Source organism: Oncorhynchus keta, chromosome 4 (assembly GCF_023373465.1).
Source record: "Oncorhynchus keta strain PuntledgeMale-10-30-2019 chromosome 4, Oket_V2, whole genome shotgun sequence".
NCBI lineage: Eukaryota > Metazoa > Chordata > Actinopteri > Salmoniformes > Salmonidae > Oncorhynchus > Oncorhynchus keta.
In genome coordinates, this window is record NC_068424.1 from 59,648,821 (window position 1) to 59,674,252 (window position 25,432).

The window sequence follows — 25,432 nt, forward strand, 5'->3', positions numbered from 1 at the left end:
GTCCTTGCCTTAGCTGGTTGGACGCTAACTTGTGTAGCCTACTAGTTAGCACCTTATAGCCTGGTCTATGTAACCTACTAGTTTATACCTTGTAGCCTACTAGTTTATACCTTGTAGCCTACTAGTTTGTACCTTGTAGCCTACTAGTATGTACCTTGTAGCCTACTAGTATGTACCTTGTAGCCTACTAGTTAGTACCTTATAGCCTGGTCTCTGTAGCCTACTAGTTATTTCCTTATAGCCTGGTCTCTAGCCTACTAATTAGTTCCTTCTAGCCTGCTATGTGTAGCCTACTAGTTAGTTCCTTATAGCCTGGTATGTGTAGCCTAGGAGTTAGTTGCTTCTAGCCTGGTATGTCTAGCCTACTAGTTAGTTCCTTATAGCCTGGTCTCTGTAGCCTACTAGTTATTTCCTTATAGCCTGGTCTCTGTAGCCTACTAATTAGTTCCTTCTAGCCTGCTATGTGTAGCCTACTAGTTAGTTCCTTATAGCCTGGTATGTGTAGCCTAGGAGTTAGTTGCTTCTAGCCTGGTATGTGTAGCCTACTAGTTAGTTCCTTATAGCCTGGTATGTGTACTCCCTTGTTACTGCTTTGCTGAGGTCTGTAGTTATGTTGTCAATGTATTGTGTTTGCTGTAGGCTTGCTGTGCCTTGTTTCACCCTGGTATTATAATTCTACCCTCCTGGCTACCTGTTCTCAAAATGCATCTTTCCATGCTGTGCACCCTTTTTGCTGTAGGCCACCGTATATACCTTTTTTATCTGCATCCTCACAGTTAGACCGTATAAAGGCTGTAACCTCCTGTGTTGTCATCTTTGGACCCTTTCTCTGTAGAACTTGTGCCCCTTTGCAACACCCCCTTTACCCTATAACCATTCCCTTTACTCAATGTGCATGTCTCCTTCACTCCATAACCCCAAGTGCATATTTACTGTTCCCCTTATTGTTCAAGTCTGTGTCGGTGGTTATTCTACGCTGTCTGTCAGGGTGGTTGTTATTCCACGCTGTCTGTCAGGGTGGCTGTTATTCTACGCTGTCTGTCAGGGTGGTTGTTATTCTACGCTGTCTGTCAGGGTGGTTGTTATTCCACGCTGTCTGTCAGGGTGGCTGTTATTCTACGCTGTCTGTCAGGGTGGTTGTTATTCTACGCTGTCTGTCAGGGTGGTTGTTATTCTACGCTGTCTGTCAGGGTGGTTGTTATTCCACGCTGTCTGTTAGGTGGGTGTTATTCCACGCTGTCTGTCAGGGTGGGTGTTATTCCACGCTGTCTGTCAGGGTGGTTGTTATTCTACGCTGTCTGTCAGGGTGGGTGTTATTCCACGCTGTCTGTCAGGGTGGGTGTTATTCCACGCTGTCTGTCAGGGTGGGTGTTATTCCACGCTGTCTGTCAGGGTGGGTGTTATTCCACGCTGTCTGTCAGGGTGGGTGTTATTCCACGCTGTCTGTCAGGGTGGGTGTTATTCCACGCTGTCTGTCAGGGTGGGTGTTATTCCACGCTGTCTGTCAGGGTGGTTGTTATTCCACGCTGTCTGTCAGGGTGGGTGTTATTCTACGCTGTCTGTCAGGGTGGTTGTTATTCCACGCTGTCTGTCAGGTGGGTGTTATTCTACGCTGTCTGTCAGGGTGGTTGTTATTCCACGCTGTCTGTCAGGGTGGTTGTTATTCCACGCTGTCTGTCAGGGTGGGTGTTATTCCACGCTGTCTGTCAGGGTGGTTGTTATTCTACGCCGTCTGTCAGGGTGGGTGTTATTCCACGCTGTCTGTCAGGGTGGGTGTTATTCTACGCTGTCTGTCAGGGTGGCTGTTATTCTACGCTGTCTGTCAGGGTGGTTGTTATTCTACGCTGTCTGTCAGGGTAGCTGTTATTCTACGCTGTCTGTCAGGGTGGGTGTTATTCTACGCTGTCTGTCAGGGTGGCTGTTATTCTACGCTGTCTGTCAGGGTGGTTGTTATTCTACGCTGTCTGTCAGGGTAGCTGTTATTCTACGCTGTCTGTCAGGGTGGTTGTTATTCCACGCTGTCTGTCAGGGTGGCTGTTATTCTACGCTGTCTGTCAGGGTGGTTGTTATTCTACGCTGTCTGTCAGGGTGGTTGTTATTCCACGCTGTCTGTCAGGGTGGCTGTTATTCTACGCTGTCTGTCAGGGTGGTTGTTATTCCACGCTGTCTGTCAGGGTGGTTGTTATTCTACGCTGTCTGTCAGGGTGGTTGTTATTCCACGCTGTCTGTCAGGGTGGGTGTTATTCCACGCTGTCTGTCAGGGTGGTTGTTATTCTACGCTGTCTGTCAGGGTGGTTGTTATTCCACGCTGTCTGTCAGGGTGGGTGTTATTCTACGCTGTCTGTCAGGGTGGTTGTTATTCCACGCTGTCTGTCAGGGTGGGTGTTATTCTACGCTGTCTGTCAGGGTGGGTGTTATTCCACGCTGTCTGTCAGGGTGGGTGTTATTCCACGCTGTCTGTCAGGGTGGGTGTTATTCCACGCTGTCTGTCAGGGTGGTTGTCTGTCAGGGTGGTTGTTATTCTACGCTGTCTGTCAGGGTGGGTGTTATTCCACGCTGTCTGTCAGGGTGGGTGTTATTCTACGCTGTCTGTCAGGGTGGTTGTTATTCCACGCTGTCTGTCAGGGTGGGTGTTATTCCACGCTGTCTGTCAGGGTGGGTGTTATTCCACGCTGTCTGTCAGGGTGGGTGTTATTCCACGCTGTCTGTCAGGGTGGGTGTTATTCCACGCTGTCTGTCAGGGTGGGTGTTATTCCACGCTGTCTGTCAGGGTGGGTGTTATTCTACGCTGTCTGTCAGGGTGGTTGTTATTCCACGCTGTCTGTCAGGGTGGGTGTTATTCCACGCTGTCTGTCAGGGTGGGTGTTATTCCACGCTGTCTGTCAGGGTGGGTGTTATTCCACGCTGTCTGTCAGGGTGGGTGTTATTCCACGCTGTCTGTCAGGGTGGGTGTTATTCCACGCTGTCTGTCAGGGTGGGTGTTATTCCACGCTGTCTGTCAGGGTGGCTGTTATTCCACGCCGTCTGTCAGGGTGGCTGTTATTCCACGCCGTCTGTCAGGGTGGCTGTTATTCCACGCCGTCTGTAAGGGTGGCTGTTATTCCACGCCGTCTGTCAGGGTGGTTGTCTGTCAGGGTGGTTGTTATTCTACGCTGTCTGTCAGGGTGGGTGTTATTCCACGCTGTCTGTCAGGGTGGGTGTTATTCCACGCCGTCTGTCAGGGTGGCTGTTATTCTACGCCGTCTGTCAGGGTGGGTGTTATTCTACGCTGTCTGTCAGGGTGGGTGTTATTCTACGCTGTCTGTCAGGGTGGGTGTTATTCTACGCTGTCTGTCAGGGTGGGTGTTATTCTACGCTGTCTGTCAGGGTGGGTGTTATTCTACGCCGTCTGTCAGGGTGGCTGTTATTCTACGCCGTCTGTCAGGGTGGGTGTTATTCTACGCCGTCTGTCAGGGTGGCTGTTATTCTACGCCGTCTGTCAGGGTAGCTGTTATTCTACGCCGTCTGTCAGGGTGGGTGTTATTCTACGCCGTCTGTCAGGGTAGCTGTTATTCTACGCCGTCTGTCAGGGTGGGTGTTATTCTACGCTGTCTGTCAGGGTGGCTGTTATTCTACGCTGTCTGTCAGGGTAGCTGTTATTCTACGCTGTCTGTCAGGGTGGGTGTTATTCCACGCCGTCTGTCAGGGTGGGTGTTATTCCACGCCGTCTGTCAGGGTGGGTGTTATTCCACGCTGTCTGTCAGGGTGGGTGTTATTCCACGCCGTCTGTCAGGGTGGCTGTTATTCCACACTGTCTGTCAGGGTGGGTGTCTGTCAGGGTGGGTGTTATTCCACGCTGTCTGTCAGGGTGGTTGTTATTCTACGCAGTCTGTCAGCGTGGGTGTTATTCCACGCAGTCTGTCAGGGTGGCTGTTATTCCACACTGTCTGTCAGGGTGGGTGTCTGTCAGGGTGGGTGTTATTCCACGCTGTCTGTCAGGGTGGCTGTTATTCCACACTGTCTGTCAGGGTGGGTGTCTGTCAGGGTGGGTGTTATTCCACGCTGTCTGTCAGGGTGGGTGTTATTCCACGCCGTCTGTCAGGGTGGCTGTTATTCCACACTGTCTGTCAGGGTGGGTGTCTGTCAGGGTGGGTGTTATTCCACGCTGTCTGTCAGGGTGGGTGTTATTCCACGCTGTCTGTCAGGGTGGGTGTTATTCCACGCTGTCTGTCAGGGTGGGTGTTATTCCACGCTGTCTGTCAGGGTGGGTGTTATTCCACGCTGTCTGTCAGGGTGGGTGTTATTCCACGCTGTCTGTCAGGGTGGGTGTTATTCCACGCTGTCTGTCAGGGTGGGTGTTATTCCACGCTGTCTGTCAGGGTGGCTGTTATTCCACACTGTCTGTCAGGGTGGGTGTCTGTCAGGGTGGGTGTTATTCCACGCTGTCTGTCAGGGTGGGTGTTATTCTACGCCGTCTGTCAGGGTGGGTGTTATTCCACGCTGTCTGTCAGGGTGGCTGTTATTCTACGCTGTCTGTCAGGGTGGTTGTTATTCTACGCTGTCTGTCAGGGTGGGTGTTATTCCACGCTGTCTGTCAGGGTCGGTGTTATTCTACGCTGTCTGTCAGGGTGGGTGTTATTCTACGCTGTCTGTCAAGGTGGGTGTTATTCTACGCTGTCTGTCAGGGTGGTTGTTATTCTACGCTGTCTGTCTGTGTGGCTGTTATTCTACGCTGTCTGTCAGGGTGGGTGTTATTCCACGCTGTCTGTCAGGGTGGGTGTTATTCCACGCTGTCTGTCAGGGTGGGTGTTATTCCACGCTGTCTGTCAGGGTGGGTGTTATTCCACGCTGTCTGTCAGGGTGGGTGTTATTCTACGCTGTCTGTCAGGGTGGGTGTTATTCTACGCTGTCTGTCAGGGTGGTTGTTATTCTACGCTGTCTGTCAGGGTGAGTGTTATTCCACGCTGTCTGTCAGGGTCGGTGTTATTCTACGCTGTCTGTCAGGGTGGTTGTTATTCTACGCTGTCTGTCAGGGTGGTTGTTATTCTACGCTGTCTGTCAGGGTGAGTGTTATTCTACGCTGTCTGTCAGGGTGGTTGTTATTCTACGCTGTCTGTGTGGCTGTTATTCTACGCCGTCTGTCAGGGTGGCTGTTATTCTACACCGTCTGTCTGTGTGGCTGTTATTCTACGCCGTCTGTCAGGGTGGCTGTTATTCTACGCCGTCTGTCAGGGTGGCTGTTATTCTACGCTGTCTGTCAGGGTGGGTGTTATTCCACGCTGTCTGTCAGGGTGGGTGTTATTCTATGCTGTCTGTCAGGGTGGGTGTTATTCTACGCTGTCTGTCAGGGTGGTTGTTATTCTACGCTGTCTGTCAGGGTGAGTGTTATTCCACGCTGTCTGTCAGGGTCGGTGTTATTCTACGCTGTCTGTCAGGGTGGGTGTTATTCTACGCTGTCTGTCAGGGTGGGTGTTATTCTACGCTGTCTGTCAGGGTGGTTGTTATTCTACGCTGTCTGTGTGGCTGTTATTCTACACCGTCTGTCAGGGTGGCTGTTATTCTACGCCGTCTGTCAGGGTGGCTGTTATTCTACACTGTCTGTCTGTGTGGCTGTTATTCTACGCTGTCTGTCAGGGTGGCTGTTATTCTACGCCGTCTGTCAGGGTGGCTGTTATTCTACGCCGTCTGTCAGGGTGGCTGTTATTCTACGCTGTCTGTCAGGGTGGCTGTTATTCTACGCCGTCTGTCAGGGTGGCTGTTATTCTACGCCGTCTGTCAGGGTGGCTGTTATTCTACGCCGTCTGTCAGGGTGGGTGTTATTCTACGCCGTCTGTCAGGGTGGCTGTTATTCTACGCCGTCTGTCAGGGTGGCTGTTATTCTACGCCGTCTGTCAGGGTGGCTGTTATTCTACGCTGTCTGTCAGGGTGGCTGTTATTCCACGCTGTCTGTCAGGGTGGGTGTTATTCCACGCTGTCTGTCAGGGTGGGTGTTTATTCCACGCTGTCTGTCAGGGTGGGTGTTTATTCCACGCTGTCTGTCAGGGTGGGTGTTTATTCCACGCTGTCTGTCAGGGTGGGTGTTTATTCCACGCTGTCTGTCAGGGTGGGTGTTTATTCCACGCCGTCTGTCAGGGTGGGTGTTATTCTATGCCGTCTGTCAGGGTGGCTGTTCTTCTACGCCGTCTGTCAGGGTGGGTGTTATTCTATGCCGTCTGTCAGGGTGGGTGTTCTTCTACGCCGTCTGTCAGGGTGGCTGTTCTTCTACGCTGTCTGTCAGGGTGGGTGTTATTCTATGCCGTCTGTCAGGGTGGCTGTTCTTCTACGCCGTCTGTCAGGGTGGCTGTTATTCCACACTCTCTGTCAGGGTGGGTGTCTGTCAGGGTGGGTGTTATTCCACGCTGTCTGTCAGGGTGGGTGTTATTCCACGCTGTCTGTCAGGGTGGGTGTTATTCTACGCTGTCTGTCAGGGTGGGTGTTCTTCTACGCCGTCTGTCAGGGTGGCTGTTATTCCACACTCTCTGTCAGGGTGGGTGTCTGTCAGGGTGGGTGTTATTCCACGCTGTCTGTCAGGGTGGGTGTTATTCCACGCTGTCTGTCAGGGTGGGTGTTATTCTACGCTGTCTGTCAGGGTGGGTGTTATTCTACGCCATCTGTCAGGGTGGTTGTTATTCTACGCCATCTGTCAGGGTGGTTGTTATTCTACGCTGTCTGTCAGGGTGGCTGTTATTCTACGCTGTCTGTCAGGGTGGCTGTTATTCTACGCTGTCTGTCAGGGTGGCTGTTATTCTACACGGTCTGTCAGGGTGGGTGTTATTCTACACTGTCTGTCAGGGTGGGTGTTATTCTACGCCGTCTGTCAGGGTGGCTGTTATTCTACGCCGTCTGTCAGGGTGGGTGTTATTCTACGCCGTCTGTCAGGGTGGGTGTTATTCTACGCCGTCTGTCAGGGTGGGTGTTATTCTACGCCGTCTGTCAGGGTGGCTGTTATTCTACGCTGTCTGTCAGGGTGGGTGTTATTCTACGCCGTCTGTCAGGGTGGGTGTTATTCTACGCTGTCTGTCAGGGTGGGTGTTATTCTACGCTGTCTGTCAGGGTGGGTGTTATTCTACGCCGTCTGTCAGGGTGGCTGTTATTCTACGCCGTCTGTCAGGGTGGCTGTTATTCTACGCCGTCTGTCAGGGTGGCTGTTATTCTACGCCGTCTGTCAGGGTGGGTGTTATTCTACGCTGTCTGTCAGGGTGGGTGTTATTCCACGCTGTCTGTCAGGGTGGGTGTTATTCCACGCTGTCTGTCAGGGTGGGTGTTATTCCACGCTGTCTGTCAGGGTGGTTGTTATTCTATGCTGTCTGTCAGGTTGGCTGTGATTCTACGCCGTCTGTCAGGTTGGCTGTGATTCTACGCAGTATAGCTCAAGAAGTTCCCTGCATGTAGTTGAAGGGACACACTGTATTGAGTCACCCACCAGGAGTTGATGTGGATGGTTATTGTAGAACCAGTTAGTTTCTCCAGGGAAATCAGCAAGAGGAGGACTGGAAATGAGGGAAGAGAGTGAAGGGAGAAAAGAGCAGTCAATGTGGAAAACGGAACAGGGGCCCTTTTCATCATGTGGTCCCATAGCTGCCCACCCCCCACATTCTAAAAGGGCAGCATGTGTTGAGACGGAGAGTCTCTTATTTTCCAATGGAACAGTCCACAGTCTACTGAGGTGGCCACAGCCGTGCCTGAGAGGGGTCCTAAAGTGTGCCCTGTGCATGGGAACCCATATTAACTACAATGAAGTGTTCACTTACAAAACATTAGGAACACCTGCTCTTTCCTTGACAGACTGACCAGGTGAAAGCTATGATCCCTTATTGATGTCACCTGTTACAACCACAATGATTTTTAAGCCTTGAGACATGGATTGTGTGTCATTCAAAGGGTGAATGGGCAAGACTAAATATTTAAAGTGCCTGTTGAACGGGGTATGGTAGTAGTTGCCAGGCTCACCGATTTGTGTCAAGAACTGGAAAGCTGCTGGTCGACAGTTTCCCATCTGTATCAAAAATAATCCAGGACATCCAGCCAACTTGACACAACTGTGGGAAGCATTGGAGTCTACATGAGCCAGCATCCCTGTGGAACGCTTTGGACACCTTGTAGAGTCCATGCCCCAACGAATTGAGGCTGTTCTGAAAAGGGGGTGCAACTCAATATCAGGGGGTTGTGGTGTGGACTCTACAAGGTAAGGTGTTCTTAATGTTTTTTGCACTCTGTATATACATAACAATTATGTGAATGCACCCCATATTGCTATTCATGGGAACCCATGGAAGAGCACTAAATGTTCACTAATGTGAACACATCCCTTGGCCCATGTTGTTATTTTCCCTAAGCCCCAGTTCTGCCCTATTTCAGTCCATTCCTGGCATTCACAAGGGATGGTGTCGGCAAGAGTACCCTGGCTTGTTTGAAATACCATGGAATTATCTGGGTTTGCCGTACAAAGCAGAAACATGGCAGACACCGTCCAACCCTCCTCCCAAACCACCCCCTAATTTTACGCTGACTCTGACACAAAAACACACCCTGAACTTTCTGATGGCCTGTCACAAAATGCTAGTTCTCCTCAGAGACTTTGGGAAGAATACTTCGGTGCCATGGTAACAAGTAGTGGAGTGCGCTTTAAGCACAGTAGTGCAGAGGGACTAACTTCAGATGAGACTTGATTTTCCTCCCAAACCCTAAGGTGCAGTTAGAGGTGGAGAATGCTGCAGTGAGAAACGTGGAGAGAGAGAGAGAGAGAGAGAGAGAGGGAGAGAGACAGAGACAGAGCGGCGTAGGAAGCTAAAGAATTCACTCACCTTTTAAGGCCCTTAAAATCAGACTTGGTAGACAGTGTGTGTATTACGGGGACATTGGTCTTGTCTATTGTAAGGACATTTTATTTTGTCGGGATATCCCCTTTAATACAAGGGGCCTTTCATTTAAGGTATCTGTCTTTCCTAATCAATCTGCTCTATTCCTACTTTCAAATGTTCTTCTGAAGTATATCCTTATTGCCATCTATGGTTGATATGAATTAGCTTATCATGTGCAATATATAGGATCCTCTTAAGTATGGGCATTCACTCAGTGTGGTCCATCACAATTGAAGGCCCTCCAGGCAAAGAGAGTGCCAAGCCTTTGTTTCCCCAACAGTGGACCTGATGTGATGGGATGTGACCAACATCTACTGTGTCCTACAAAATGTTAACTGGGATATTGGTAATGGCGTGCTAACCTAACACTGGTGGTCTCCTTGGGACTTCTGGTTCTGTGTATAGCCCAATGTCCTGGTCTTCCCTTGAAAAAGATGCTCCCAAGGGCAAGTAGCTGAGTAAATAAAGGATTGTTACCACTTGCAGACATTTATTTTAACTCAGAAATCCCAGAAAGCAAAAATGTTCCAAATGAAAAGCCTAGAATCCTGGCAGTGACATGAGGCAAAGGCTAGTAGCTACTGAAACACTAGCCATGATAAAGGACACGTTCCAAATGAAGATACAGTAAAACATCCTTAAAAATGGTTGTCCATTGTGGGTTAGGCAAACTGTGATATCTTAGAATGCATCACATGCCGCACGCACGCGCTCAGACGAGGTCGGCTACACTGACTGACCCCTTTGTTCTGTCCTCAGAATGGTAAATTCCTATTCAATCTGGCTCTCTCTATCCTATTTATCTGTCATGATATGATGTAATTCATGTCCATTTTAATGAGTCTGTCAACAGTATGATTCGATGTTTTTTTGTTGTTACTTTTACCCTATTTTTCTCCCAAATTTTGTGGTATCCAATTGGTAGTTAGTGTTGTCTCATCGACTCAGCCTGTCGCGAGTCGGTACTGGAGTTAAGGTTGAGAGCCGTGCGTCCTCCGAAACACAACCCAGCCAAGCAGCACTGTGTCTTGACACAATGCCCACTTAACCTTGAATCCAGCTGCACCAATGTGTCGGGGAAACACCGTGCACCTGGCGATCATTTCAGAGTGCACTGCTCCCGGCCCGCCACAGGAGTCACTAGTGCGCAATGGGACAAGGACAAACTCTCCCCTAACCCAGATGACGCTGGGCCAATTGTGCGCTGCTCTATTGGTCTCCCGGTCGCGGCCGGCTGCGACAGAGCCTGGACTCAAACCCAGAATCTCTAGTGGCACAGCTAGCACTGATGCAGTGCCTTAGACCACTGTGCCACACGGGAGGCCTTTGGATGGAAGTTTTATCTGTGCTGGTGTTTCTCTCTTTCTCTAAACGTTTCTTCATCACTCTCTATCTTATTCTTTCCATCGCCACCAGAACGGATGAGTAATCTCTTTCTACGGGGTCTGCCCAGTGGCCGCCAGGTTCTTGCCGAGGCCCCGAGCAGCTGTTCCCTAATTACCATGGTGCAACGCACGTGGCCGGCGGCAGCCTCATCGAATCAATGCCCCTCAGTTCAACCTCCCCTCCCACCTCCATCTTAGTATCCAACCAACCATGTGCTAATTTGAGTCTGTGATTGGTGTTAATTGTTTCTATATAAAATATAAACTCCCCAGAGTTGACCAAAGTTATTGCTTTTAATGATTATTTCCGAAACAGTTTTGTCTCACAATATGGGCACTCGCTGAACGCAATACGGGCTTTTTTGCCTTTTTTTGTGTGTGTGTGTGTTGAGGCTGAATGAGTCTTGGTATATAGGACCTCTTTTATGCCCAACCAGTGAAAGAGTTACTTCAGCTAGCTCCTCAGTTGTCATGTGAAACAGGAAAAGGAGGATGGGAGTGTTTGGCTCAATGAATAATGTACATGTTTGTGTATTTCTAACCCTGCCCTGCCCAACTGGTGCAGTGTAAGGCTTTTTAATAGCCGCTCATTGCAGCTGCTGAAGCTTCAGGCCTAATTCTCTCTCTTCATCCCTGAGTGACATGTGGCATGTTTGATAACACTCATCTTCCTCTGCTTCTTCTTTTCATGCTTTTCATTTCATCCTGAATGCTCCCAGGAATGCAGTAAAGCTCAGGTACTGTATCTGTTAACACCGTGTGGGTGAGGGTGGGTGTCTGTCTCACTCATGACTGTAGGTAGTTTTACCTTTTATTATAGACAGACAGACCTTTCATTTGATGGTGTCTGAAATGATAAAGGTGTTTTCCCCCTTTACCCCTAACAGTCAAATGCATTGTGCTAAAAACTACCTGTACCTTTGGCTATATTATTGGGGCATGAATTGAAAAGCTATTGTGGTTGTATAGAGATTCACAATGTCACACCTGAAAATGACTCAACTATCCTGATATGGACAGCAAATGTAAATATGTTCAGTTAGAGCAGTGGTTCCCAAACTGTGTGGTCCTTTAAAAAGTCTGGCTGTCAACTGACTCTTGAAAGTTGCAATAGTAGATTGCATGAGGTGCAATTTTGAAATTGGGTCGTGCATCATCAGTTTTCCTCTTGTCATTGCATACATTAGAGAGCTATTTATAACTTTTCAGAAATGTCCAGATCAACAAGCCCATGTCAGCTAACATTATTTTAGCCCATAGATTTTGTAGTAACGTTCAAGTCAAATCAAATCAAATCAAATCAAATTTATTTATATAGCCCTTCGTACATCAGCTGATATCTCAAAGTGCTGTACAGAAACCCAGCCTAAAACCCCAAACAGCAAACAATGCAGGTGTAAAAGCACAGTGGCTAGGAAAAACTCCCTAGAAAGGCCAAAACCTAGGAAGAAACCTAGAGAGGAACCGGGCTATGTGGGGTGGCCAGTCCTCTTCTGGCTGTGCCGGGTAGAGATTATAACAGAACATGACCAAGATGTTCAAATGTTCATAAATGACCAGCATGGTCGAATAATAATAAGGCAGAACAGTTGAAACTGGAGCAGCAGCACAGTCAGGTGGACTGGGGACAGCAAGGAGCCTTCATGTCAGGTAGTCCTGGGGCACGGTCCTAGGGCTCAGGTCAGTTGAAACTGGAGCAGGAGCATGGCCAGGTGGACTGGGGACAGCAAGGAGTCCTCATGTCAGGTAGTCCTGGGACATGGTCCTAGGGCTCAGGTCCTCCGAGAGAGAGAAAGAAAGAGAGAAGGAGAGAATTAGAGAACGCACACTTAGATTCACACAGGACACCGAATAGGACAGGAGAAGTACTCCAGATATAACAAACTGACCCTAGCCCCCCGACACATAAACTACTGCAGCATAAATACTGGAGGCTGAGACAGGAGGGGTCAGGAGACACTGTGGCCCCATCCGAGGACACCCCGGACAGGGCCAAACAGGAAGGATATAACCCCACCCACTTTGCCAAAGCACATCCCCCACACCACTAGAGGGATATCTTCAACCACCAACTTACCATCCTGAGACAAGGCCGAGTATAGCCCACAAAGATCTCCGCCACGGTACAACCCAAGGGGGGCAACCCAGACAGGCCGACCACAACAGTGAATCAACCCACCCAGGTGACGCACCCCCAGGGACGGCACGAGAGAGCCCCAGCAAGCCAGTGACTCAGCCCCGTAACAGGGTTAGAGGCAGAGAATCCCAGTGGAAAGAGGGGAACCGGCCAGGCAGAGACAGCAAGGGCGGTTCGTTGCTCCAGAGCCTTTCCGTTCACCTTCCCACTCCTGGGCCAGACTACACTCAATCATATGACCCACTGAAGAGATGAGTCTTCAGTAAAGACTTAAAGGTTGAGACCGAGTTTGCGTCTCTGACATGGGTAGGCAGACCGTTCCATAAAAATGGAGCTCTATAGGAGAAAGCCCTGCCTCCAGCTGTTTGCTTAGAAATTCTAGGGACAATTAGGAGGCCTGCGTCTTGTGACCGTAGCGTACGTGTAGGTATGTACGGCAGGACCAAATCAGAGAGGTAGGTAGGAGCAAGCCCATGTAATGCTTTGTAGGTTAGCAGTAAAACCTTGAAATCAGCCCTTGCTTTGACAGGAAGCCAGTGTAGAGAGGCTAGCACTGGAGTAATATGATCAAATTTTTGGTTCTAGTCAGGATTCTAGCAGCCGTATTTAGCACTAACTGAAGTTTATTTAGTGCTTTATCCGGGTAGCCGGAAAATAGAGCATTGCAGTAGTCTAACCTAGAAGTGACAAAAGCATGGATTAATTTTTCTGCATCATTTTTGGACAGAAAGTTTCTGATTTTTGCAATGTTACGTAGATGGAAAAAAGCTGTCCTCGAAATGGTCTTGATATGTTCTTCAAAAGAGAGATCAGGGTCCAGAGTAACGCCGAGGTCCTTCACAGTTTTATTTGAGACGACTGTACAACCATTAAGATTAATTGTCAGATTCAACAGAAGATCTCTTTGTTTCTTGGGACCTAGAACAAGCATCTCTGTTTTGTCCGAGTTTAATAGTAGAAAGTTTGCAGCCATCCACTTCCTTATGTCTGAAACACATGCTTCTAGCGAGGGCAATTTTGGGGCTTCACCATGTTTCATTGAAATGTACAGCTGTGTGTCATCCGCATAGCAGTGAAAGTTTACATTATGTTTTCGAATAACATCCCCAAGAGGTAAAATATATAGTGAAAACAATAGTGGTCCTAAAACAGAACCTTGAGGAACACCGAAATGTACAGTTGATTTGTCAGAGGACAAACCATTCACAGAGACAAACTGATATCTTTCCGACAGATAAGACCTAAACCAGGCCAGAACATGTCCGTGTAGACCAATTTGGGTTTCCAATCTCTCCAAAAGAATGTGGTGATCGATGGTATCAAAAGCAGCACTAAGGTCTAGGAGCACGAGGACAGATGCAGAGCCTCGGTCCGATGCCATTAAAATGTCATTTACCACCTTCACAAGTGCCGTCTCAGTGCTATGATGGGGTCTAAAACCAGACTGAAGCATTTCGTATACATTGTTTGTCTTCAGGAAGGCAGTTAGTTGCTGCGCAACAGCCTTCTCTAAAATCTTTGAGAGGAATGGAAGATTCGATATAGGCCGATAGTTTTTTTATATTTTCTGGGTCAAGGTTTGGCTTTTTCAAGAGAGGCTTTATTACTGCCACTTTTAGTGAGTTTGGTACACATCCAGTGGATAGAGAGCCGTTTATTATGTTCAACATAGGAGGGCCAAGCACAGGAAGCAGCTCTTTCAGTAGTTTAGTTGAAGTCACTCGAATATCACATGAATACACGTTAGACATGCCAACATGAATAGAGATGTTCCCCAATGCTGGAAGGAGGGCCTAAGTGAACGTTTTGGAGCTCTGAGTTAGAGATGTAAAGCATACATGGAATTTGGTCACGTAGGCTACAGGTAATCACGTAGGCTACAGGTAATCACGTAGGCTACAGGTAATCACGTAGGCTACAGGTAATCACGTAGGCTACAGGTAATCACGTAGGCTACAGGTAATCACGTAGGCCACAGTGCAGTGAGCATGACAACCATGATTGCCGTACCTCCTTAAGGATTATGAAATGATATAATGACTGTAATTTAGCTGTTGGAGGAACATCTAATCTCATCCGCTGAACAACGTCATTAGTGGGTTTGGAGAACAACAAGAACCCCCCCCCCCGCCAAGATGTTTTATTGTCACATACAAGCTCCTGAGTCAATCCAAACTAATAATTGGGTCTGTGAACTTTGACAAAATCTATATTTTCTAGTGCACTGTCTGAACAGTTCTAATTGTTGCGTGAACGTTGCTGTGTTGATTACGTACATGAACCCAAGTCATGAGTTGAATAGCCTAGAAGACTATCCATTCTTGCAGAACAATGCTTTTGTGAAGAACAGTGTTTTTGTGTTAGCCCTATAAGTTGGCTATTGCTTTAGATTGAGGATACTATAGTTAATGAGTGATACTCAGACCTTATCTATCACATATTCCGATACTCCAATATCCCCATATTCCGATTTGGCTCCAGGATGCTACCTGCGCCGGACGGAATCTGATTCGAGAGGGTTAAGAATAGGAGCTAGGTGAGCCGGGCCCAAAACGAAAGAGAGGAGCGAGACTAACCTGTTAGACAGACGTGCCCGTGGAAAAGCAGGGGTCCTATTTTAGGAACTTTATTTTTTTGAAATTCTGTTCTGTACCTAGGTTCAGCTGCGGCATGGACACAAGAGCCTCAGGTTGAAAGGATTTACACTACCACAGAGACGGATCCATGGACTACTGTAATGACCAACCAGGGACTGACAAGTGATACAGACAGATCCAAGGACTATTAATGACTGACCAGGGACTAACCAGAGAAAAACATTTTCTTTTTTCCTTCTCTCATTTCCTCTTCCTTTTCTTTACTATACTTAGACATTTGAAGATCAGTAGAAAGAAACGTAGGCCTGTGGAGGGAAATGGGCTCTAGGTGGGGGTGATATCAGGCCATCTAATCTCTCTCACTGTCCCCGTCTCTGTCATCATTGGACAATGACATCATGGCTGTCCTGTTGTCACAAGCAGGGTATGCCTGGCTGGGACAGTGTGTATGTTTTCCCTCCTCTCTTTTTCATATTCCTGTTTCCTCTCAGGGAGACTGGGGGAAGGTGTGGGAGACATAGTGCCTGGCTTACTTTAAGATAGTCGGTGAAAGAGTGTTATCAAGTCATAGTTGGTGACCTTCCATAGTAATCCTTTAACCCAATTTGGAACTGTCTCGATACTCTTCATCTCCTTGCTCAATCTCATGTAGTCCCTCAGTAGGTCACACACAGTCACACGCAGCAAAAATAAAATGTTTTGTTGCTGATCTAATGGTGGAGTATAGTATTTGGTGATCTTTACCAAGCCCTGTTCATTTGTAGGGTTAAACACAAGTTACTGTTGGTCTGAGTCAGAGGGGTTGGGTTAAATGCGGAAGACACATTTCAGTTGAAGGCATTCAGTTGTACAACTCACTAGGTATCCAACCTTTCCTAATATCTGGTGGTCTTCACCAAGCACTGTTAATTTGTAGGGTTAAACACAAGTCACCGTTGGTCTTACTTGCACAATTCTCAGAGCCACTCATCAATTTTGCAGACTGAGTAAACAAATGTTCAATGTCCGAACACATTAGTGTGTTCCTAACACACATCTTAGTAAAGACAGGGGTGTCTACTCCTATCCTTCTGAATGGTTTTTCTCCTGCTAACTTGCCCTACATCTTGGGAGGATTCTTGGGACTATTGTTTCAAAAGCCTCTTCCTCCCCCTCCCCTCATATCCTAGTGGGCCACTCCTTTCCGTGTTCGGCTAGGAAATCCTCTCCACTTCCTGCCCGGAAAAGGAAACGGAGCCCGTGCCAACGCGTGCCAACAGCAGCACAATACCCTGACACCTCTTGAACTGGCACAGGTGGCGTGGGAACAAATAGTCAGTAGCCTCTTGTGTTCTCTGACAGGAAGTCAACCCTAGAGGAGCAGACGGTAGCAGTGTATTCTTTTTTTCTTCTTCTGTAAGTCACAGGCCTGGCCCCTTATTGATATGCACAGTCTGCTATTTAACAAGGCTCAAGACTGTTTCTCATGCATGCTAATTAGCTAAGGTAGCATGCATAATGTACTGTAGAAATTGCAACGTCAAGATCGATACCGGCAGTGTGGAAGCATCCGTTCTAGCCGCTTTTGTTAGTTTGACGGATGCTAACCGGTTATTAGCAAGGTTTTTATATTATTTGGAATAATCAACCATTTGCAAAACTACAGTCTATCGAAGCCTTAGATTTAAAGCCAGCCGTAACAGATCTAGTCTTTGTATGCTATTTCTCTATTTCTTAAGTAGCCAATGTTATTCAGTGATAAGAGCATTTGCATTGGTTAACCTTTTGAAACGTGTATTTTCAGTGTTTATCTGGCAGTGTCTGTACTGGCTTTGACTGGTACTTGACTTGTAGAAAAGATGTTGACTGGGTAGAAAGGAGGGTTTTAGCTGAGGAGACTCGTCTTTGTACTGGTAGTATGACCAGCTACTGTACTGTCTGAATGGGGAAGTAAACGTCTGAAACACTTTTACTCGTCATGAAGAGAAAAAAAATAAAGGCTACTTTCCCCAAAATGTTTGTCAGTGTGCACATTGTTAATGATACAACTGACTGTAAATGCTTCAACTGGAAAAAGTCACATGAAGGGAAAAAAAGCTTATGTGCCTTGTATGTCCCCCTACAGCATGTCTCTGTACATACTGTATGAGAGTGTGTGCTTTTATCTCCCTTACCGTGGTAATGAGCTTTTTACGACCCAAATGCTATGCATCAACAGGCAAACAGCATCACGTGATCCAAGCCCATAATGCATGGAACATACTTATAGCCATAGTGGTTAGCAGGGAACATTAGAAATGGCTGACGCCGAAAGGCTCACCGCCCCCCCTTCAACTGAATCTGTGACTACATTAATGTTACGCTCCATTTGCACTGTCACATCAGTGTCACAATCAACTACAATCAATGCGCCCCTACCTTTCCTTTGTATTTAGATTGAGATTGTTCAGCAGAATGTCAACCCCATAGTCTACATCCCAAATGGCACCCTGTTCCCTACACAGTGCACTAAAAGTAGTAGTGGTCAAAAGTAGCTCGTGCACTATGTATGGAATAGGATGCCATTAAAGGGTGACCGAGAGTGTCTGGCTCTTGTCCCCAGACTCGATCCCCACCGCAGTGATGTAATGATATAATGACGCCCCAGTGCCCCTGGTGATTGTTGCCAACAACGCTAATGATCAAGCCATCAGCACCAGAAGAAGGCACCTGAGCTTGGCGATGCATGACTTAATCGTGTGGGGGCTGGAGAGGGTGACGAGATTCATGTCCTATTGGTTGGCTAGAGGCCGGCCAATAATACATACCACCCCTGCTTTCGACGTATTCTCTCAATGTAATAACTATACAGTGTGTGCGTGAACAAATAGCCCTTTCCAGAACGACTCAATACACACAACATGCAAATGTAGCGTTTACTATTCTGTTGACCCTAGATTGATCTGCATCAGAGCAGATCAGAATTTGTTTTCCTATCCAACCCTGCAATAACAAGAACCACCATAGATCACTTGCTAATGGAAGGACATCTGATGTTGAAGAAAGGCAGCACGGTGGCAACACATAGTTTTGACTGTCATTGTAGGAACACCGCTGGGTTTTCCTATTTGCCCAGATTGGCAGTTTCTTATTGTGTAATTTGAAAATATCAGCTCAGCTCCAACCCTATTGCCTATATCGTGTTCTACATTTGACCAGGGACTATACAGACTATGTAGGGAATATATACATTGGGACATGGCCTTGAAATACCCTTTAAGCCATTGTTCCCTGTGCCATTTAAAGCACTGTTCTTCTCACATCTCAGTCTCTGTCAGCAAGCCTGGCCCACTGGCCTCATATTTGACTGGGGCTTTTGTGTTTCCAATAACCAGAAGCCTACCTAGTAGTATGGGTGTATCCTGGACACACACAGTTATACACTCCATGTACATACTGTATGTGCATGCATACAGTATATACACACACCAGGCATACCGCACATGTGTGGTCATTGTCTGCAATGTGATACCACAGCCCTGTCTGTAATGTGATACCACAGCCCTGTCTGTAATGTGATACCACAGCCCTGTCTGTAATGTGATACCACAGCCCTGTCTGTAATGTGATACCACAGCCCTGTCTGTAATGGGATACCACAGCCCTGTCTGTAATGTGATACCACAGCCCTGTCTGTAATGTGATACCACAGCCCTGTCTGTTATGTGATACCACAGCCCTGTCTGCAATGGGATACCACAGCCCTGTCTGCAATGGGATACCACAGCCCTGTCTGCAATGGGATACCACAGCCCTGTCTGCAATGGGATACCACAGCCCTGTCTGCAATGGGATACCACAGCCCTGTCTGCAATGGGATACCACAGCCCTGTCTGCAATGGGATACCACAGCCCTGTCTGCAATGGGATACCACAGCCCTGTCTGCAATGGGATACCACAGCCCTGTCTGCAATGGGATACCACAGCCCTGTCTGTAATGTGATACCACAGCCCTGTCTGTAATGGGATACCACAGCCCTGTCTGCAATGGGATACCACAGCCCTGTCTGCAATGGGATACCACAGCCCTGTCTGCAATGGGATACCACAGCCCTGTCTGCAATGGGATACCACAGCCCTGTCTGCAATGGGATACCACAGCCCTGTCTGCAATGGGATACCACAGCCCTGTCTGCAATGGGATACCACATGGGGGGGTCGGTGACCAGACTGCTACTCTCTCTGACACAAATGTGTGCCCCCTTCTCTCTCTCTCTCACACTCCCTACAAGTTGTTGTCCCTATGCTTCTGTCACCACAGCAACCAACAAACGCCCCGCGGGGGCAGGTCATGCTCAGTTGCCATGGTTACTATACTCCGGGTGACATTGTCATACTGACTTAAAGCGATTCAAAGCAACACCATTTGTCTCCAAATCCATATTCCTCTTGTTTTATTACCTGCTGTCTGAATAGGGCCCTCCTTTCCTCTCCTCTATCTGCCCAGGAAATGGCTTTCCCTGGTTCTGTTGCCATGCCAACTGGCTGCAGCCTTGGTTGACTGCTGAAGTGAGAGTGATAATGGCATTACTCTCTCTGGGCTCCTCTCTCTCTCCCTCTCTCCATTGACCCCTTTTGATTTCTGTGTGTTGCTCTCCTTTGCATCCTCTGTTCCCTGCCTATTTTCTCTGTTTATTATCTGTTTCTCGTTAGCCTATTCATCCTCATTCCTCTCCCTACATCCACCCCTCCCTCAATCTCTCCTCTTCTGTTTCTCTATCCCTCTCCTCCTTTTAAGCTGTGTAGACTGTGGGTGTAGAACAGCAGGCACCAGCGGCTGCTCTCTCAGCCTCAGTGAGGGAGGTCCCTATTCAATCGCCCGTTCACCCCTCCCCAATACACACAGACTCATACACGTCCCCCTGCTTTGGTCGACAAATGAACCAGGAGTAGTGTTAACAAAGCATCACGGAGGCGGTGGCTCCTAGATTTCAGACTAATCTAATGGTGCGTAAAGCCTAGTGAGCGAGTCGGTGCGTGGGTGTGCGTGCGTGCGTGTGTGTGTGTGTGTGTGTGTGTGTGTACAGCCAGTGGATGTGCACAGCCAGTGGATGTGCGCGTGTGTGTGTACAGCCAGCCTACCATCGACAGAGAGCAGAGCAGGGAGGGGAGGGAGAAAATGAGGTAGGATGAGGGAGCGAACGTGAGTGAAAGTGCTGTCAGCCATTTTAGCCAGTTTTTTTTTTTTTTTTTCTTTTTCCGGCTTTATGATCCACACACCAGAGCTCATTGGAGGAGGAATCTACCTAGTTGGCATCAGTATCAAAAGAAAGAAGGCACGACCAGCATCCTCTTGGGTAGTCAGACCTTTCACTCTCTTTCCTTTTTTTGCATCCTTGCGTTGGCAGACCATAGCGGGGGGCTGTGCAGGCTGGAGTTAACCCCGATACAGGGCTGCTGGTGCGTCTGAAACCGTGGCCAGCTTCGGCGGATACTCCCTTAGCGTCACCCCCTCTCTTCCCAGAGAGCGAGAAGCCCGGTGGATAGCCGAGAGGGGAGGAAGATGGGGGAGAGGCGCGCTGCGGTATAGATGGCTGGATAAAGAATGTTACATTTTAGCCCAGCATATATTGTGTCATTATGAAACCATTAGCAGCATCCGCCAGCCATGGAGTCCCGAGCCAGCAAGATAAAAACCTGGTAAGTATCGACGTGCGCATTTATTTTGCTCTATGACCCACTCTCTGGATATGATTACGTACCCTATAATGGCTGCGCATCAGGTTTCTTTCGAGCCGTGCCAAGATGAATGAATATGCAGGGCCCAGCCCACTATAACCCAGCGCAAGACCGGAGCCTGGACACATTGAATCACAACCTTTATTTAGAGGCAGTAGTGGTGTAGGCTAGTCACCATGGCCATGTGCTCGCTGTCAGTCTCTCGTTGCAAGGCAGGGTGGAATGTTTACGACCATGACTCCAGAGTGTCTGTGTTCCTCATGCATTTTGATGATGCAATCAAAGTATTTGATCCTAAGTGCATGATGTGCCCCTAGGAAAAAAAGGTTAGCCAATGTCTCGTGCAAATGCAGTAGCCTACAGGTACTGTAGATTCGTTTTTGCAAGGTTGGGTGTGTTGTGATGTGCGGGTTGATGGGGCAGCCTTCGTGTGGGCTGCTGTCCATGGTGCTAGTAGTGACAGCCAAACTCGAGACAGCGATCAGGGAGACATTTGTAGGCTACTGAGCGATCTGCACTTGAGCTGTAGGTGAATTGATCAGCTGCCATCAACCGCTGGTATCAATCAACCCTCCGAGGCCTCCTGCCTAGCTGTACATCACAGAGATGGACGGATTGGGGAGGGTAAGTTACATCTATCAGGCACACAGATTTAACCTTCTCTCTCTCTCTCTACCCTCTTTCTTTCTCTCACCTCCCTCCATCTCCTCAGCAAGCAAGAAGTAGGCTAGTTTATAATATTAATATAATGCACATATTAATTAGCGAAACAGTGGGAGACTACAAACATAAGAGTATCATCTTTCTGGAGCAGTGACATCATGCCCATGACTAATATGTGGAAATAGCATGTCTATTTAGTGAGAGTAGGTGGTTGTCATAGTAGCATGGCTATTATGAGTTAGTGCATCTATTTGCTTCTCTCTTTCTGTCTCTCTCTCCCTCTGTCACGGTCTCTCTCGCTACCGGTCTCTCTCGCTACCGGTCACTCTGTAATATACAATGAACAATAATATAAATACATGTGAAGTGTTGGTCCCATTTTTCATGAGCTGAAATAAAAGATCACAGAAATGTTCCATATGCACAAAAAGCTTATTTCTCTCACATTTTGTGCACAAATTTGTTTACATCCCTGTTAATGAGCATTTCTCCTTTGCCAAAATAATCCATCCACCTGACAGGTGTGGCATATCAAGGAGCTGATTAAACAGCATGATCATTACACAGTTGCCCCTTGTACTGAGAACAATAAAAGGCCTCTCTAAAATGTGCATTTTTGTCACACAACACAATGCCACCGATGTCTCAAGTTGAGGGAGCGTGGAATTGGCATGCTGACTGCAGGAATGTCCACCACAGCTGTTGCCAGAGAATAACATAAACCGCCTCCACATCATTTTAGAGAATTTGGCAGTACATGGCTTCATGTGGGTGTGCGGTTTGCTGATGTCAACGTTGTGAACAGAGTGCCCCATGGTGGCGGTGGGGTTATGGTATGGGCAGCCATAAGCTACGGACAACGAACACAATTGCATTTTATCGATGGAAATTTGACTGCACAGAAATACAGTAACAAGATCCTTAGACACATTGTGAGGCCCTTTTCGTTTAAGGTTACTGTGACCAACAGATGCATATCTGTATTCCCAGTCGTGAAAAATCCATAGATTAGGGCCTCGTGAATTTATTTCAATCAACGGATTTTCTCATATGAGCTGTAACTCAGTAAAATCTTTGGAATTCTTGAATGGTGCTATGTTTTTGTTCAGTATAATTCCTGTCCATTTAAAAGCCCCAGTTTTTATAGATGTTTGGATTGCAATATGAGTAGTAGGTGATTGTCAGCAGCAAAGTTACATTATAATAGGTTTCTTGTGTGTTGGTTGGTAAGACTGTTTCTATCTCTCTCTCATATCTCTGTGCCACGCCAGCCATGTTGTGTGTCAATCAATGGGCTCCGGCTGTGTAGAGTAGTATCACAAGGTAGGGTGAGGTAAGCCTCGGCAGAGAGAATATCCGTCCCGTTTTAATCGGACACCTAGCGCAAACGGCTTTCGTCTCTTGACCCGCCCAGCTCATGAAAGTGATAAGCCGCCCACCGCCAAGGTCTTTGGCCAGGGGGAACTCTGGGAATAGCTCCCACCGTATGTGGTCCTCCAACATCACAATCTTTCTACCTTATCTACCTTGGTTCAGCCTCTATTTTTTATTTTTTATTTATTTATTTCACCTTTATTTAACCAGGTGGACTAGTTGAGAACAAGTTCTCATTTGCAACTCTCACCTGGCCAAGATAAAGCATAGCAGTGTGAACAGACAACACAGAGTTACACATGGAGTAAACAATTAACAAGTCTAACACAGTAGAAAAAAAAGGGGAGTCTATATACAATGTGTGCAAAAGGCATGAGGAGGTAGGTGAATAATTACAATTTTGCAGATTAACACTGGAGTGATAAATGATCAAATGGTCATGTACAGGTAGAGATATTGGTGTGCAAAAGAGCAGAAAAGTAAATAAATAAAAACAGTGTGGGGATGAGGTAGGTGAAAATGGGTGGGCTATTTACCAATAGACTATGTACAGCTGCAGCGATCGGTTAGCTGCTCAGATAGCTGATGTTTGAAGTTGGTGAGGGAGATAAAAGTCTCGAACTTCAGCGATTTTTGCAATTCGTTCCAGTCACAGGCAGCAGAGTACTGGAACGAAAGGCGGCCGAATGAGGTGTTGGCTTTAGGGATGATCAGTGAGATACACCTGCTGGAGCGCGTGCTACGGATGGGTGTTGCCATCGTGACCAGTGAACTGAGATAAGGCGGAGCTTTACCTAGCATGGACTTGTAGATGACCTGGATCCAGTGGGTCTGGCGACGAATATGTAGCGAGGGCCAGCCGACTAGAGCATACAAGTCGCAGTGGTGGGTGGTATAAGGTGCTTTAGTGACAAAACGGATGGCACTGTGATAAACTGCATCCAGTTTGCTGAGTAGAGTGTTGGAAGCAATTTTGTAGATGACATCGCCGAAGTCGAGGATCGGAAAGGATAGTCAGTTTTTACTAGGGTAAGCTTGGCGGCGTGAGTGAAGGAGGCTTTGTTGCGGAATAGAAAGCCAACTCTTGATTTGATTTTCGATTGGAGATGTTTGGTATGAGTCTGGAAGGAGAGTTTGCAGTCTAGCCAGACACCTAGGTACTTATAGATGTCCACATATTCAAGGTCGGAACCATCCAGGGTGGTGATGCTAGTCGGGCATGCGGGTGCAGTCAGCGATCGGTTGAAAAGCATGCATTTGGTTTTACTAGCGTTTAAGAGCAGTTTGAGACCACGGAAGGAGTGTTGTATGGCATTGAAGCTCGTTTGGAGGTTAGATAGCACAGTGTCCAATGACGGGCCGAAAGTATATTGGATGGTGTCGTCTGCGTAGAGGTGGATCAGGGAATCGCCCGCAGCAAGAGCGACATCATTGATATATACAGAGAAAAGAGTCGGCCCGAGAATTGAACCCTGTGGCACCCCCATAGACTGCCAGAGGACCGGACAGCATGCCCTCCGATTTGACACACTGAACTCTTGTCTGCAAAGTAATTGGTGAACCAGGCAAGGCAGTCATCCGAAAAACCGAGGCAGTCTCCAGGTTGAAAGAATAGCCTCCCCAGCTAGTTCACCCAAGTCCGACAGTCCCAGACCTCGTTTCACGGTCCACCCTGTACTGTAATTGGGTTGAGTCGCGGCCAGCCCAGCACTTCCATCCACATCCATGGGGCAGCCGCCAATGCGGCTATCTAGGTCATTAGGTCTACAGTATCATTTGAGGAGCGAGCTCCACATCTGCTCACCATGGAAGGCACAAATGATTGCAGTGTTGTGGCTCTAGTGTTAGATGATGCTCCTGCTTCAATCCCCTCATGACCATCTGATTGTAAATATTTTGGGCTCTGCCCCGGAAAGCTGATTTCATTATTTAGATTTGTTCCCAGAATATCTCGATCAGAAGGGAGGGTCACACGCGGGGCCTACATATAGGTGAATTGTGTGTTTTTGGATACCTTTTTGTTGTTTGCGGATGTTTTTGTTGTTAGCATCCATTTTCTCCGAACTGGCCAATGAACAGAAGGCCATTTAACCCCCATGCTCCTGGAATGAGTACTGTGCTGCCTTGACTGACTGACGGATGGATAGATGACCTCAATTAGGAGAGAAGGAGAGCGAGTGGGGTTGAGAGGGCATAGAAGGGACAGCAGTGGGGGGTTGGAGAGGAGGAGGACCACCCAGGTGGGTAGGGATACAGCCAGGATATTGCTATTGACACGTGGCTATCGACCATGTGTGTACTACTCCCAACGTCTGGTAACAAATACTCCAATATTGATGAAGCTCCCATCGCTGCTTGGGCCGTGATACCAGTATCGCCGTATATATTCCATGGCTAAAATGAAAACACAAAGCAGCTCACTCTTTGCTATTTAAAAAAAAAACTGCTGTATGTACAGTATTGTGGATGACAACATAATGATGTTTGTTTCCAACATTTGGGCTGTTTTCCTAAAGAAGTTAAATCCACTTTAGTTTGTGGTTTGTGTCCTTGCCACGATACTAACGAGTTTCGCGGTACTGTTATCGTCCCGGCCCTAATCGCTTCTTTCTTCTGTTTATCCACCATGCAAGTCCACATCAGGGTGGAATCGGCAATCTGCTCCACCACACATTCAAATGCAGTCCATCTCAGGCTAG

The 25,432-nt window shown here is 47.6% G+C and overlaps 1 protein-coding gene across 15 annotated transcripts in view; it reads left to right on the forward strand.

Annotated features, from left to right (window-relative positions):
* Window positions 1-25,432, forward strand: part of LOC118375339 (rap guanine nucleotide exchange factor 2-like) — a 156,835-nt gene that overhangs the window by 76,315 nt on the left and 55,088 nt on the right. For 8 of the 15 annotated variants that reach the window (XM_052511594.1, XM_052511609.1, XM_052511607.1 and 5 more), the window contains one exon: window positions 10,984-11,001. The exons of 6 other annotated variants lie outside the window; for them this stretch is intronic. In XM_052511594.1, coding sequence (XP_052367554.1) covers window positions 10,984-11,001 — 18 coding nt within the window. Of the gene's footprint in view, window positions 1-10,983; window positions 11,002-20,255; window positions 20,658-25,432 lie in introns of those variants that run through there. One more of the 15 variants, XM_052511653.1, reaches the window with a different exon arrangement.